The 16,054-nt window shown below is 41.2% G+C and overlaps 3 protein-coding genes across 5 annotated transcripts; 2 read left to right on the forward strand and 1 right to left on the reverse strand.

Moving 5' to 3' along the window:
- The first annotated feature begins 5,605 nt into the window (after window positions 1-5,605).
- LOC101063483 (gamma-crystallin M2-like) lies at window positions 5,606-8,142 on the forward strand. Of its 3 annotated transcripts, XM_029841553.1 has the most exons (5): window positions 5,610-5,674; window positions 5,866-6,102; window positions 7,165-7,310; window positions 7,435-7,677; window positions 7,808-8,142. In XM_029841553.1, the coding sequence occupies exons 3-5, from the start codon at window positions 7,302-7,304 to the stop codon at window positions 8,078-8,080; spliced, it is 525 nt and encodes a 174-aa protein (XP_029697413.1). In that variant the 5' UTR covers window positions 5,610-5,674; window positions 5,866-6,102; window positions 7,165-7,301; the 3' UTR covers window positions 8,081-8,142. The 3 variants fall into 3 exon arrangements, with proteins under 3 accessions (XP_029697416.1, XP_029697413.1, XP_003979116.1); XM_029841556.1 differs by lacking the exon at window positions 5,866-6,102 and having other exon boundaries at window positions 5,606-5,674; XM_003979067.3 differs by having other exon boundaries at window positions 5,666-6,102.
- Window positions 8,143-10,029: 1,887 nt separating this feature from the next.
- Window positions 10,030-10,887, forward strand: LOC101061248 (gamma-crystallin M1-like). The gene is made up of 3 exons (XM_003961643.3): window positions 10,030-10,126; window positions 10,211-10,462; window positions 10,568-10,887. Exons 1-3 carry the CDS (start codon window positions 10,118-10,120, stop codon window positions 10,841-10,843), a joined length of 537 nt encoding a protein of 178 aa, XP_003961692.1. The 5' UTR covers window positions 10,030-10,117; the 3' UTR covers window positions 10,844-10,887.
- A 1,989-nt stretch (window positions 10,888-12,876) lies between these two features.
- LOC101061022 (gamma-crystallin M3-like) lies at window positions 12,877-13,786 on the reverse strand. The gene is made up of 3 exons (XM_003961642.3): window positions 13,703-13,786; window positions 13,322-13,561; window positions 12,877-13,212 (listed from the first exon to the last, which is right to left on the reverse strand). The coding sequence occupies exons 1-3, from the start codon at window positions 13,715-13,717 to the stop codon at window positions 12,934-12,936; spliced, it is 534 nt and encodes a 177-aa protein (XP_003961691.1). The 5' UTR covers window positions 13,718-13,786; the 3' UTR covers window positions 12,877-12,933.
- Between the last annotated feature and the right edge of the window lie 2,268 nt (window positions 13,787-16,054).

Raw genomic sequence — 16,054 nt, forward strand, 5'->3', positions numbered from 1 at the left:
GTGGAGGAGACCTCCTTTCGATGGCCAACCAGGTAGAGGAAGAGAAGAATGACAGGTAAGGCAGAATGGAGAGAAAGAGAGCACCAGTGTGCATGATACACGCCGATTCATTTGTATGATGTGTATAATTATTTAGCGAAATCCACAGTAAGGTAGGTAAAGTCATTGGGGAGATACTTGATTATTTGTCTGATTACAAAAAGGTTCTTTCAGAGAGAATAGAACACAACAATCCAACTGCACAGTCCTGAATCTAATCCTGGTTAATGAACAGAGACAGACAAAAATGTTATTCACTTATTATAGCAGTCTTATTTAGTAGGATGTAATTTGTTACTTGAGTTTTTACCATCCTTTGTTATCGTGGTTCAGTAATTGTAACATAACATTAGTTCATTACCACCTATATTTTAATTTCTACTCAGAATAAATACTTGGACTTTAGCCGCATTTGATTAGAAATGTCAACTTGTCAACAATGAATAAACATTTGAATGTATATGTGGCTTGTTTTGACCCTGGTACAGTATGGAACCTACTGAGGTGGGTGTCAAATAGTTTTACCAGAACAAATGTACAATGTTGGCATCTAACAAATCGTTGAGTGAACACTTAAGATAGTAATACTTCCCAAGACCCAAGTCTTTTTGTAACAACTATCATTACATTTCAAAAGTAATCTTTTACTGAGTAAAACAATACTGTGACCCCAAAGAACGCAGTTAGAATCAGGATGGTAACATTCTGTACCAATTAATTACCTAATAAACAATGTTGTCTATCAAATTGGAATAGATTTACTTGTTTTATTCCTATTTATGTTTTATTCCTATTTATGCACACCAGTAATCAACTTTGACTCAGTTGATCTTTTAAGAATATACTGTACATTATAGTGTTCAAGAATAAATCACATTCCCTCAGTCATTTAATGAGGAGAGATTAAGAAATACATTATTCAAGCCTTATCTGTAACAGTGTAGCAGCTGGAAATCAAACAGTCTGTGGGCAGGACGGTGGCATTTGTACCAGTTAGTACAGGAAGTAGGTTCTTGATTTGACTGCAACCTTTTTACAAATTAAAAGTGTCTCGCATAGGCACGAAATTATATAAAAGAGGCTCGGCTGCAGCATAACATCCTGGTGGGCAATACGGCAGGGGGCCGGGCGGGACTTGGCAGCTTCCCCATACCCCGCTACGACAAAGCCAGAGGGAGGGAGAAGCGGAGTATGGTTCAGGATGAGATCAGAGCAGAGGTGGAGGAAGATCGGAGGTTCAAGATGGTGGCTATGTACCAACAAGGCGCCTGGACAAGGTGGGAGCACGCCGAACAGCGAAAACTCACCTGGCCAGAGCTCTGGAGACTCAAACCTCAGCACATCAAGTTCCTCATCCAGTCAGTATACGACGTTCTCCCAAGCCCAACCAATCTGCAGCGCTGGGGCTTAGCAGCCACTGCGACATGCCAGCTGTGCAAAAAGAGAGCCACCCATGAACACATCCTCAGTTGCTGCCCGAAGGCCTCGGGGGACGGACGGTATCGCTGGTCAATCAGCAATCAACAACTGCAAGTACCAGAACGCTCCCAAGCAGTCCATCACCTTCGTCAGAGCTGGGGAGAAGGCACAACAACAGCCAAGTTCCTTTGGAGGGCTTCTCACCACGGCACGGCACTGGAAACTGCAAGTCGACTTGGGAAGACAGCTCAATTTCCCAGAGCACATCTCGGCCACTTCACTCTGCCCAGATATGGTGCTAACATCAGAGTCAATGAAGCAAGTGGTCCTGGTTGAGCTTACTGTCCCCTGGGAGGACAGATTGGAGGAGGCCAACGAGCGCAAGAGGGCCAAATATGCCAATCTGGTAATCGAGTGCCAGAACAACGGCTGGAAAGCCCGCTGCGAACCAGTCGAGGTGGGGTGCCGGGGTTTTGCTGGCCAATCACTACCCCGCACCCTAAAACTCCTTGGAGTAAAAGGCCAGCTGTGCAGAAGAGCCATCAAAACCATCGTAGAGGCTGCGGAGAAAGCCTCAAGATGGCTATGGATCCGGAGGGGGGATCCGTGGAGTAGTGGGCCACTGGGACGCAAGTCGGGAGCTGATCGCCCTCGGCTGGGTCGCCCGAGCGAGTGTGTTTGATGATCAAAGACCTGAAACACCCTATGACCTCGGGTTCATCACTGATGATGCGTCCAAGTAGCACGTAGAGGTGTATTCAATAACTCGCATATAATTCTTCCAAAGATATGCACAAGAATTCAGACTAAAGAGTGGTTCAGTTGCCACATGTTCAGGGTGTATTCCTGCTTTTCATCCAGGGAACAGAGTTCATCTTGACAATTCATCTGAAGCCCTCTGGCACCGTTATCTTGGATATGCTTCCATCTGCTGGCACACTGGTAGCATGAATTAAATGAAGGCCTTAAAAACACTAAAAATATTACAAATATGACAGTTCAACAGATAAGACCCCACAATGACAAAGTAAAAATATTTGTTTAAAAAAAAAAGTGAAACATTGTGCACTTACTATTCAGAGTATTTTCTCAGTAGTTGGCAGCGATCTCAGCCTGCAGTCTTCTCGGATATGATGCCAGAAGCTTTGCAAGCCAGGATTTGGTGATATTCTTTCCTGCAGATCCTCACAAGCTCTGTCGGTTTGGCTGGGAAAAGGTGGTGAACAGACATTTTCAGGTCTCTCCTCAGACGTTTTACGTTGGGTTTTAGTCCAGGGAAGCTGCAGGCGTTTAAAATGATGTTAGACATGTGAAATGAACACAGCTAGAAACTGTTACAAGGGTGAACATTAAATGTGACTGCGGATTTAACAGCTCTCTGGTGTTAAAATGCCACTCTGTGGCCCAGCCTGAAATGCTGCACTGGGAAAAAAACAACAGTTTTTGAATCAAAAATTAACATGAACATTATAACACCAAGACCAAATGCTGAACATCTACCATATGTGGTGGTGATTAAACAGTGGTGAGATCTCATTAAATGGTAGCGAATTAAATGTGGTTTCAGAAGAAAAACAAACACGAAGGAGGATCCACACTCATCCGCCCGCTATCCTGACACGTACCCCGACCCAGGTTTGGCTTAAAATCACCGTCATCATCTAGGAGCCTAAAATACAACTGACAACAAGAATGCAAACTAAACTGAGGATACAAACACTCTAAAGAGGAAGAACAGCAGAACATGAAAAGAAAAGAAGAAACAACCAAAACAGGAATAAATCTGTACAGAACAACAGAATCACACTTTTGAACAACATGGGTGTTGACAACAACACACAAACAAAAGACAACCTCTGATGTGTTGACAGTTTCAGCTCTCACAGCTGTTGCTTTCAACCTTTCCAAAATCAATAAACAAAGTTGTAATGATCCGTCATTCTTCACGAAAATTCATCCACAGGGGATTAGCGGGATATCAATATCAATAAAGGGGGCACAGCCGGTCAGTAATTTGCCTGGTAAGAATTTTTGCGCTGATGATTCAGGGATTTCCGCTCTGTGCTCAGGAAGGCTTTTAGAAGCTGTGCCAGCGTGTTAAATCCCTGCTTATTGACAAAACTGCTAAAGTGGGATATGCTAAACATTTGATTGAGGTTTATATAATGGAGCTGCGGTCCTGCTTCTGAGAACACTGGCTGGCTCATTTATAGCAGGATGAGCAGTAAGGTAAGAGAAGATCAGAAATGAACTCTCCAAACACGGGATTTACACAATTTGTATTCAGATTCAAGTAAAATGGAACTATGCCTCATTCTTTTTGTAGAAAAAAATAGATAGATAGATAGATAGATAGATAGATAGATAGATAGATAGATAGATAGATAGATAGATAGATAGATAGATAGATAGATAGATAGATAGATAGATAGATAGAATTCAAATATAAGCCCACCTTATGCTCTCTCCTCTGAACACAGATCATATTTTATGAGGACAGAAACTTCCAGGGCCGCTCCTACGAGTGTGCCACCGACTGCCCTGACATGCATCCCCACTTCAGCCGCTGCAACTCCATTAAGGTGGAGAGCGGCTGCTGGGTGCTGTATGAGAAGAGCAACTACACCGGATACCAGTACGTTCTGACCCCAGGAGAGTATCCGGACTACCAGTGCTGGATGGGCTACAACGACACCATCTGCTCCTGTCGTACGTTCTCTTATGTGAGTACATTAGCGAACAAACGAATGAGTAAAAACAACTAAAGTCAATGGTTAATCCTCACATTTTAAAACCTTTTTAAATGTATTACCAACTGTATGTGATGTTTATAATTCAGTGTTTACTCACCTAATTATCAGAATTGCAAAGTCACCTAATCATCACATCACACACAATATTGGTGCGCGCACTATTACCTGTAAGCAGCAGGGGGAGTTCATTTCAGTGTGTGTCCTCAGACCAGCGAGGGCCCCTACTGCCTCCGCATCTACGGACGGCCCAACTTCCAGGGCCAGATGATGGAGTTCAGCGATGACTGTGATTCAGTGCAGGATCGTTTCCACAGCCACGACATCTACTCCTGCAACGTGATGGACGGCTACTGGACCCTCTACGAGCACTCCAACTACCGTGGGCGCCAGTATTTTATGAGGCCTGGGGAGTACCGCAAGTTCAGTGACTGGGGGGCCACCTGTGCTACCACTGGGTCCTTCCGCAGAATCACTGATTTTTAGTCAATCACTTTAAACCCTTTTAATCTTTGAAACAGGTCATGTTTGGAACTCTTCTGTGCCCTTTGGTATGGAATTTGCTTTATTTGGCCATGATATTAACATGACATTGGATTCAATAAACTACATCTACTCTATAATGTCTCTTAGCTTGTGAGTACACAATTCAGCATAAATTCAAACACTTAAAAAATCTAATTAAAAAAAAAAAAATTTTTTTGGGGGGGGGTGAGTATTTTACAAGTAAATTAAAACAGTTATACAATAGTTAGATCTGTATGTTCTGAGATTGTAATGTTTTATGATGAAATATCAGCATTGCGAGCTTTTCCCGGTAATTTACATATTACATCTATGCATCACTGAGTTAAAAAATGTTTTTCACATATTTTCAGTGATCCAGGCATGAATGTATTGCTGAATAAAGTGTAATGTAAAGTGTGAATATGGACAAAGTAAAGCAAGAATGAAATAAGTTGAGGACAGACAGCTTTATACATGGTGGGAGTGAAGGAGAAGACAGACAGGAAGTCAGTCAGACATAACTTTATTCTATATTTATAGACTATGGACCATCTTTGTTATGGACCTTCTCACCTGAAGGTTGTAGAGGCGTACCTGATGGGAATCAAGAAATTCTAGACCATGAGATGAAGGCCAGGCAGTCCAAATAGTGAGTCGGGGCAAAACACCTTTATATTTAGATTATTGGGAGAAGATGAGGAGCCATGCTATGCTGATGATTAGGTGTAGGATGTCATAGCAGAAGGAGGAACCAGGGTTGGTGCCATTGTTTGTAAGAGGTTCTAAAAGTCTGAAAATGAAAAACCAGAGAGTCAGCAGTGGCGTTCTGAAAACATGGAATGTGTCATGTCAGGCAGCTTATAAAAGGCATGACTGCAGGGGGACTGACCTTTCACACTATGATCTCAGCTAAGGCAGAGTTGCTGGAATGTACAAAACGAGTCGGGAAGCTGGGGAAGGTATGATAATATTAAGGGTGATGCCAAGAAAATCCCAGGAGATTGTCGGGCTGTTTCTCTTAGTCTTTCTTTAACTCTGCTTAACATTACGCAAGGCTGTCTATGTAGTTACATTTGACAAGACAAGAACAGATTTATGAAATGTCTGTGCAGGAGCGCTTCCCAGACTCAAATATAATTTCTTTTCTCAGAGGTGCTCTTTGGATGAGACAAGAATAATAAGCTGAAAAAAATACCCAAGGCACTCTGTCAGTTCGAAAGCCTTTTTTGCTCGGTGACGAAGGCATGAAGCCAAAATGTGAAGGAGTTTTTTTGGGGTTTTGATTAGCAATAAAAGCTTTTTGACTGACAGCGTGCCTTGGATAGTTTTCAACTTAAGAAAAGATTTATATTTTAGTAACAGTAAATGATCTTGGCAACCTGTTTTGGTGAGTAAAGAGATATGTTCCTTTTAATGATATATGCATTTTACATTTGTGGAGGGAACAGTTCAAATATTCTGTGAGTCATGCAGATCTAATTTATATAGTTATAATTGTAATTTGGCAATGCTATTTTTACACATGATGGAAAAATGGGGATCTTATTATTCACAATAAAAAAAACTCAATTGTTTGGGTGCAGGGTAAATAAATCTCAACATACCTTTGGATTTCTTCTTTTTACACAGTAAATACCGCAATGTTCTTTCTTTGTTAGTAAGGATCGTGCTGTTATAATGTAATTCCCACGCTCAGGTATCCTACCAGAACTATTGAAGTGAGTTCACATAACTAACTAAATAACTAGGTGGGGATTCACCTTGTTCCAACCTCTCCGCCCAAGAAAGGAAATTCTCTTTTCCCAATCAAATAGAGAAATACTTGCCAAATGAACCTAAATGAATCCATCGTGTCAGGTAATACCTTTTTAGGGAAATAGCGACACCTGCTGGTCGCTGATAGGTACGAAACATCTCAGCACAATCACCGGAACGAGTTTCTTGCAGAAATATGAAGTCAGCGATTTATTGAACGAAACAGAACCTAATTCCCAGGAGGAATTACTGCTTGTAGAGGAATTTGCGTTTCTGAAAAAGAACAAGAAATTCTAAGCTTGTGGTCATGTTGGAGTCTCACATTAGTTAAAGTATCATTGTCATTCTTTTACAAATATGATAAAACTTTGACTGTTTTTACAGTACGGATCCAACCAAACATGACAAGACTACATTCAAAGATGCCATAAGTATTTCATAAACACTTCTACCACATAAAAATCATGTACAATAAGTTATAAGTTATTTCAGTTAAGTAAATAAAGCAGTGACAGATCAGTGCAAACATTTGGCTCCGGCTTTGCTCAGGTACAGGTATTTAATGCAAAAGGGGATGTTCCATATTGTTCTGTATCCATTGTCAGCTGGATGTGTGGATACTATACTAGTCCTTTCTTTTGTCTAAGCCTGTCAACACACCAAATTGGTCATTTATTTATCCTTTTTTTAACAGAAAGAAATCCATATTTATGACCCGATGTTGTGCTCCATCAACATCCAGTAGGAAAGAATTTGAATAACAATACTTTTGTTTGTCAAGAGGAGGTATAAAACACCCTGAGAACATGGGGGAGCTCTCCACCAGAGACCATGGGCAAGGTAAGTGCTGTGTTTTTGTCTCAGCTCATGTTGAAATAATTTTATTTCTGGTGCAGAGCTGAAATTAAATTGAGAGATGAGCAAAGCTCCCACTCACCACATTGTTCCCTTTAATCTTTATCAGATCATCTTTTATGAGGACAAGAACTTCCAGGGTCGGAGTTATGAGTGCAGTAATGACTGCACAGACCTTCACTCGTACTTCAGCCGGTGCAACTCCATCAAGGTGGAGAGTGGCTGCTTCATGATCTATGAACGGCCCAACTTCATGGGTCACCAGTATTTCATGAGGAGAGGGGAATATCCGGACTACCAGAGGTGGATGGGCTTCAGCAGCTGCATCCGCTCATGCCGGATGATTCCAGCGGTACGTGGTTCATGTTTGGCAAGGAAAGACAGGAAGTATACTACACAACACAAATGTCTGAATCTTTTGCTTTGTGGGATCTGTGAAGAGATACAATCATATCTAAACGTTGCTGTTTCTGGTCTCACAGTACCGAGGCTCCTACAGGCTGCGTATCTATGAAAAGCCAGACTTCAGCGGCCACATGATGGAGTTCATGGATGACTGTCCCTGTCTGTCTGACCGTTTCCATCACCGCCATGTCTACTCTTGTAATGTTATGAATGGCTACTGGATCTTCTATGAGTACCCCAATTACCGAGGCAGACAGTACTTCCTGAGAACTGGAGAGTACCGGCGATACCGCGACTGGTGTGCAACCTGTGCCATCGTTGGCTCCTTCAAGAGAGTCACTGAATTTTAGCCATGGAGCCAAATGTTGCTGTAAATATCTGAAAGTGTTTATTAAAGATGTGGAATTTTTTAGGCTTTGTTGCATGTCTTTAATATTGCCTGAAAGAAATAACCACAAGAAAGATGTTGTGCAACTAAGGTGGAATCCACAATGAACACACTGTATTCTACAGATTTTCGTCTTTTGTTTGTAGTGACAGTGGTTGCTGTGTTTCTGTGTCGTGCTTCAATAGCCACGTTACCTCTGTTTGGATTGTACGGTGCCTTTAGGTCTTTGTTCTTTAGTATCTAGGCTCTGCTGCCGCCTTCCTTCCCTATTGACCCTCAGTGTAGCTGCTAAAGGTGTTTTAGAGACACATTCATAGTTAGACTTGTGCCGAACGAGGCCAGAAGGCATCCCATATGCAAAATCAGACAAATGAATTCCTGTAGTTTGATGTGTTTAAACACCAATGATATCAATCAAAACAAACAAACAAACAACTACAACAGAAAGTTCTTCTGCTCAGCAATTCTAGAGCAATACATGGTGGCTCTATTTTTGCAATTCAATTAAGCTGCAAACTGCAAATCACCAAACACAGTGTACCAACTATGGCTTTTACAAACTAAAAACTCCATACATTTAATAATGAAATCCACAAATAATTGTTTTCAGTATATTAATATTTTTGACTGATTCAGCTTCTAATTTAAGTTTAGTTAGTTTGTGGTTCCGTGTTCAGTTTTCATCACATGGGTCTCTCATGTCCACTGTGACCATCTTCCTCCTCAACCTGTGTATTCCAGTTTAATACCGATGCACCATTCTGTCTCACCAGACACGCAGCAGTACGCAGGAGTAATGAAAATACCCCATTAAAGAGACTTGTTACCACAGGAGGACAAATAAATACCAAATTGAAAACATGATGATTCAAAGATAAAATGACAACCTGTGTTGCAACATTGTATCCAGTAACAGCAGCTCTAAACAATGATGTTTAACACTTCTCGTTTAATCAAATACGTCAACCTGTCAGATTTCACATAGAACAAATACATTCAAGCATTTTAAAGTAATCAGAAGTTACCATAACCAGGCTTCTGCACAACATGCCCATTTGCTGAGATGCAATAGTGAAGCTGCTTTGCTTTCTGAGTAAATCCAATCTTTTATGCTGCTCAGAAAGTTACATCCCAAGTTAAATAGGAGAGGCTATTCATTGATAAGGTCTGAGAAAGTACCAAACCAACATGTTTGGCTTGTTTTGTAGAGGTAAGAGATTTGAAAAATGATGGACAGATACCTATATGCCCATAAAACAGGCCATCACAGAATCTGTAGTTGATACAGTTGGATAAAAGTACAGTGTGAAACAGGACATGAACCCTTTTTCTTTATCTGCTTCTTTGATAATGAATCTTGGTTGCCACGGTTGCTGCACACGTGTGTGTGAACTCAATAGAAGTAAAGAGAGAAAGAGAGAGAATTAATAAAGAGATATAATATAGGAGCAAAATTTAAAAGTACAATTAGTTTTTAATTATTTTAAAGTACAAAATTGAATAAAAAACTGTTATTTATCTGAAATACATTTTAGAGAGAAGATTTTCCTTTTTAATTAGAAGCTAGTATGTAAAAGTAATTTCTTTACATTAAATAATGATGGCGGACCATAAACTCTCACTTTATAAATTTCTCATCAGATTTTCTTGGATGGACAGATTTTCCAGGGCTTCACGTTGAAGCTGTCTCCTGTCATGGTTCTCTGGTCAGCGATGTTCAGACAATACAAGGAGAACCTTCTGACACACAATGGGTCCCACACAAAGCTCATGGGTTTGAAACAATGCAGATTACTGCTGCCAGAAATGTATGGATGGAAAAGCATTGTTTCTCAATTATAGGCCCCGTTCAGCAAGAATCACACTGCTTATTCATCAGCTTTCCACATTTGAATGACAACATGTCACGACCCCTGGCATTTTGTATTTAAAGCCCGCAGAGTTATGGACAGAGCAGAGCAAGTTTGACCATCCACTGGGAACAACCTAAGCCAACATCATGGGCAAGGTACTGTGACTTTTATTTAGTTTATTTATGAATCTGGCTCATTGCAAAAGAGTAAATCTACATTACATTGCTCTTCTGTTACAGATCATCTTTTACGAGGAGAGGAACTTCCAGGGCCGCAATTATGAGTGCATGAGCGACTGCTCTGACATGTCCTACTACCTGAACAGGTGTCAGTCCTGCAGGGTGGAGAGTGGCTGCTTCATGGTCTATGAGCGTCCCAACTTCATGGGAAACCAGTATTTCATGAGGAGGGGAGAATATAATGACATGCAACGCCTGATTAGCATGGGAATGATGTTTGATTCCATCCGCTCTTGTAGACTCATCCCCCAAGTAAGGAGACTTAGAAATCATTGTTTAATTCTTTAATTCGGTCATATTCACTAAAGAATGTATGGGAACTTGACTATTTCACATTGTTAATGTTCTTCATTACAGCACAGAGGTCAGTTCAGGATGAAGATCTATGAGAGGGAGAACTTCAGTGGTCAGATGAACGAGCTGACTGACGACTGTGACAACATCCAGGACCGCTACCGCATGTCTGACTGCCAGTCCTCTCAGGTGATGGACGGCCACTGGCTGCTGTATGAGCAGCCTCACTTCAGAGGCAGGATGATGTACCTGAGGCCTGGGGAGTACAGGAGCTTCAGGGACCAGGGCATGAGTGGCATGAGGATCATGAGCATGAGGCGCATCACTGATATGTGCTAAAGTTCTGTATTTGATGTCAGTAAATAAACCTGATGTTTAAATGATGACGTGTTCCCATGTGTCATTTGCTCGTGGCTGTCACATTATAGTTAACTTATTCATAACGTATGTGTATTCATCTGACATTAACAGGCTGCCAGCCCATTGCAGGAAACACACACACACACACACACACACACACACACACACACACACACTTCTCAATGGGATTCAATTTAGAGACTCCAATCAACCAATCTCAATGACTATGTGACTATATAGATAGCACAAAAGTCCCAAAAGTAATTTGACTTTTAAAATAAATAGTTTTAAGATAGAGTAATAACAGATGATGCTCAAAGAACCCATTCTCTTATATTAATTGCAGAGGAACAAAACAGATTATCTGTGCAATGACTTTGTTGAGTTGACTTTAATGTCATGTCAACATTTGAGCATATAGGTTACATTGTTTGTAGTCACTGTGGACCAGAATCGTAAGTTCCAGCTATTTATAAGTCTCAGGACCTGGGGGGTATATCTGTTTCTCAGTCTGTTGGTCAAGGACCAAAGTTAATTCTAGGTTTAAAAATTAATTTGCACAAGGTCACACCTATGTACCTGGTTATCGGACCCTTGAGTGGCTTGGAGCTTGAAACTTGGACTTCCTACTGGATTTGTGACACAAAATGACTAATATTGATTAATATTTATTAAGTGAATTCATTAATGGACAACATGAAAAAAGTAGAACCGGTCCAGTAACAGAGCCGTGTGGGACTCCATGATTTAAAAAAAAACATAAAACATAATAACATTAATAATAAATCTGATAAATATAATTTGAACCAAAGTTTACTGTTTTTTCCAATCTCTTAAACAGACTCCCAAGTCCTGCCACTCTCATCATGGTAAACAGGGAGTTTGTAAAAGATGGGCACTGACACATGGGTATAAAGGTGGTGGGTCCATTACCAAAAGTCCTCATCACACACGTCCCTTAACAAAATGTCCTAAAGAGGATATGCATTGCATTTTTATTTTTAAATATATGTTGTTTGCATGTAGATGTAGTCAAACAACTTGCAGAAGTTCAAACTAAGCATCAGAATGGTTGTTGGTGCCAGAGCGGCTGGACTGAGTATTATAGAAACTGCTGATCTACTGGACTTTTAACGCAAAACAGTCTGTAGGGTTTACAGAGATTGGTCCCAAAAAGACAAAATATTCAGAGAGGCAGTTGTGTAGGCTAAAAAGCCTCTTTGATGTGACAGGTCCGAGGAGAATGGGCAGACTGGTTCGAGATGATAGAAAGTCAACTGTAACTCAAATAATCACTGTTACAACCAAGGAAGAAGATGAGCTGCAGCGGTAAAAGACCACACCAGGTGTCCCTCCTGTCAGCTAAGAACAGGAAATGAGGCTATAATTCACACAGACTCACCAAAATTTGACAAAAGTAGATTGGAAAAGCTTGGTCTGAAGAGGTCTCAGTATACGCTGGGACATTCAGACGGTCTGGTCAGAATTTGGCATAAACAGCATGTAAGATGGCTTCAACGTGCCTTGTATCAATGGTTCAGGCGGGTGATGGTGGTTGTGTAATGTGTGGGCGATATTTTCTTGGCACACTTTGGGCTCCTTAGAACCATTTGAGAATCATATATACATTGTAGCCTACTTGACCATGTCCATCTGTCTATGACCACAATGGACCCATATTCCAATGATAATGCACCAAGTTACAAAGCTCAGATCATCACAAACTGATTTGTGGAACATGAAAATTAGTTCACTGTTCTTCAATGGCCTCCCCGTCACCAGATCTCAATCTATAGGATGTGGTGGAAGCAGAGAGCATACATGTGCAGCTGATAAATCTACAGCAACTGTGTGATGCTGTCATATCAATATGGGTAAAAGAGCTTCAGTAACATATACCATGAAAAATTAACTACCAAGGTGTACCTGATAAAGCGGCTGGTGAGTGGGTATATACATATATACATATATTATAAGCCAATATTTCAGGCTAATAATTGGAAGAGGAATTGATTAAAAGAGAATCATTCTTTATTTAAAACCTTGGGTTTGTACAATGTGATAGAGCTCTAATAACAGGAATCCATGATGCGCCTCATGCTCTGGATCCTCATGCCATTGATGCCCAGATCTCTGAAGTTCTTGTACTCCCCAGGCCTCAGGTACATCATCCTGCCTCTGAAGTGGGGCTGCTCATACAGCAGCCAGTGGCCGTCCATCACCTGGCAGGACATGCAATCAGACATACGGTAGCGGTCCTGCATGTTGTCACAGTCGTCAGTCAGCTCGTTCATCTGACCACTGAAGTTCTCCCTCTCATAGATCTTCATCCTGAACTGGCCTCTGTGCTGTGAAATGGAATTAGATAACAAGACTTAAAAAAATCCGAGTTCACTTTTTCCCTTACATTTTTCAACATTAGGTATATTGCTAAATTAACTGGAAGCACTGGGTTACCATGGGGATCATGCGACAAGACCTGATGCAGTCACTCATGCCCATATGCTGATAGTCAGAGTACTCTCCCCTCCTGACAAAGAACTGGTTTCCCATGTAGTTAGTGCGATCGTAGACCATGAAGCAGCCGCTCTCCACCCTGCAAGAGTGACACCTGCTCAGGTAGGAGGACATGTCAGCACAATCGCTGCTGGTCTCATAGGAACGACCCTGGAAGTTCCTGTCCTCATAGAAGATGATCTGAGGAACAAAAGAAAGTAAACAGGTTTGATTAAAAACCAACTCACATTTGAAAAAGTAAACAATAATTAAATAATAACTATTATTATTGTTATTATTAAAAACAAAAAGCACTGAGTCATGCACAACAATATTACTAACCTTCCCCATGGTCATGGCGACAGTTACAACGGTTTTGGCTTATAATGACTGCACAGTTTCTTGGTGGTGCCTTGCTGCTTTTATATCTGGCTGTGCAGCCAGTGCATACATGACCCCATTGTTCAAACTCCTGACTGAGCAACATGGAGCAGAGGCCCCCCTGGCATAGTTCAATTCAGAAAGACCTTCAACAGTTTGTGTTTTGCGGCGGTTGCATTTGCGAGAAGAGGCCCTGTTCTAATGCATTGTCTTTACTGCTGAATAACAGAGACCTTGTTTACCAATCATAGGTTTCTATATTGGGCTTTTTGAGTGCACTGGCTTTAATAACCAATATAAATGATGTGATTTGTTAAATCTTAATGGTTTTGTTTTCAGATATAGAAAAGATTTTAGCACATACAGTTACACTTGACAGGACAAATCACGATATACTACAAAATAAATTGTCTTACTTCACATGAAACTTCTATAACTTCTGTGATTAATCACCTAGTAATGGAATTGTCAACTCATTGACATTGAGAGACATTGACAAGGACATAAATGGTGCCACAAACCAACTATGTTCAACTACATGCTCACCTGGTCTTTCCTCAAGAAGATCATAAAAAAGCCTTGAGTCTCATTAAGATCTGGTTCCTTCTTCAAAGTTATCTGAGAGCGTAACTCTCCTGTGGGGTTCCTTTTATTCAACAAACTGTTTGGACAGGGGTGCCTGAGCTTCTCCAAGCCATTGCTGACCGGACCCGCAGAGGATGAGCTGCAGTTCAGAGCAAGTTCCTTCTCCACATCTAAAAAAGGACCCTAATCCTATAATTGTATGGAATGGGGATCAAACTGGGGTTACTTGTGTCTTCTGCCTACTGTAAGAATGTGCAGGATGTCTCTCAAGGCTCTCTAGTATTGCCCCCCTCCAAACTGTGCAGGCCGCATGTTGTGTCTTGCGGGTTGTAGGCTGGGGGTGTGGTTTGTGGGTGCTTTGGTCACTCTGATGTATGGTGGGCCCTGGGGCTGGTGGTGTGGGCCCTGGGGCAGGGATACAGGCTCTTGGATTTTTGGGGCCTCTCGTTCAGATGCCTGGAACCCGGGGTGTCCTGATTCCGTGTGTGTGTGTGTGTGTGTTGTCCCACATTGTCTGATGTTGGTGCCTTTTGCTGCGTGGACCTTGGCGGTCCTTTGCTGTTCTGCCCTGCGGATGGGATTGTGGGTGTCCATGGACTGGCTGGCCCTTATGTCTGTTCTGTCTAGCAGGCGTCATTGAGTTCTCTGTCTTTCTGTGCTGCTTGTGGTCCTTTGCCTTTGTTCAGCGTGGTTGAGCTACAGTGTCCCAGTCTTAAAATTCAGAACACCAGGTGGCAAAGTTAAGCATATGCATATTACAGACCATACCTACAGTTACAGATCTGCATACAAAGCAATCATAGAGATAAACTTTTGCTGCAGTGTCACACTTGTGAAAGGTTGACCAGGTGGCTTGAAGGCAGATTTTGTTGATTGTGGTTGCTTGTTTTCAGTGTTGCTGGGGTCTGAATTTGTTTATTATCACCATCATGTACTGTTGAATGATGTTCACAAGTATCATTGTACAAAACAGGTTGGTGGATCCACAGGGAAATTTGTTTTCAATTCAATTCAATGTTTTTGATATCGTTTTCTTTTCTGTTTGTTTGTTTTTCCTCTCTTTTCTCTTCTTTCTATTGCCTGTCTGGTAGCTGGCCAGAGTCCTGGAGACCAACACCTCAGACAGCAGCTTTAGTGAAAACCTTGAGTTTATCCACCCTTAGATGAGTAAAGCTCTTTTTTTTTTGTTATTTTACAAAGCCAGTTTAGTGTAACTCTGTGTCAGTTTGGTTCAACTAACTATGAATTTGATTCAACTAACTCTGCACTCTGCACAATGGATCCAGTCGCAAACATGGTGGTTCCGAAGCACAGATGCTCTCCTTAAATCATAGTTGGAAGAGGATTATCAGACCCCAATTTGATGTTTCATCATAGCAGTTCTGATTGAACCCACCTATTCTGCTTTCCTTGTGGCACTGTGTCTGTTCCATTTGCTCATGTATTTATGTTGTGATCTTACTTTTTTGTATGAACTTCAGACTTGGTCTTAATGACTCTATTGATGTATCTACTTCTAACACCATCTTCTTGACTTTTTCTTGCTATTAGTCTTCTCATGTTGAAGTTCCTAGAATTTATTTTTCATTGTTTTTCGTGACATTTGGCTTAGCTTGTCTGTTTTTCCTGCATCTGGGTTCATTGTTGAACGCGCAGATTATTGACGTCATCCTTCAGGGAAAACTAGTGTGATAAACTTGTAGAACTCTTCCTGTTTAGTCTCTACAT

Source organism: Takifugu rubripes, chromosome 1 (genome assembly GCF_901000725.2).
Source record: "Takifugu rubripes chromosome 1, fTakRub1.2, whole genome shotgun sequence".
NCBI classification, from domain to species: domain Eukaryota; kingdom Metazoa; phylum Chordata; class Actinopteri; order Tetraodontiformes; family Tetraodontidae; genus Takifugu; species Takifugu rubripes.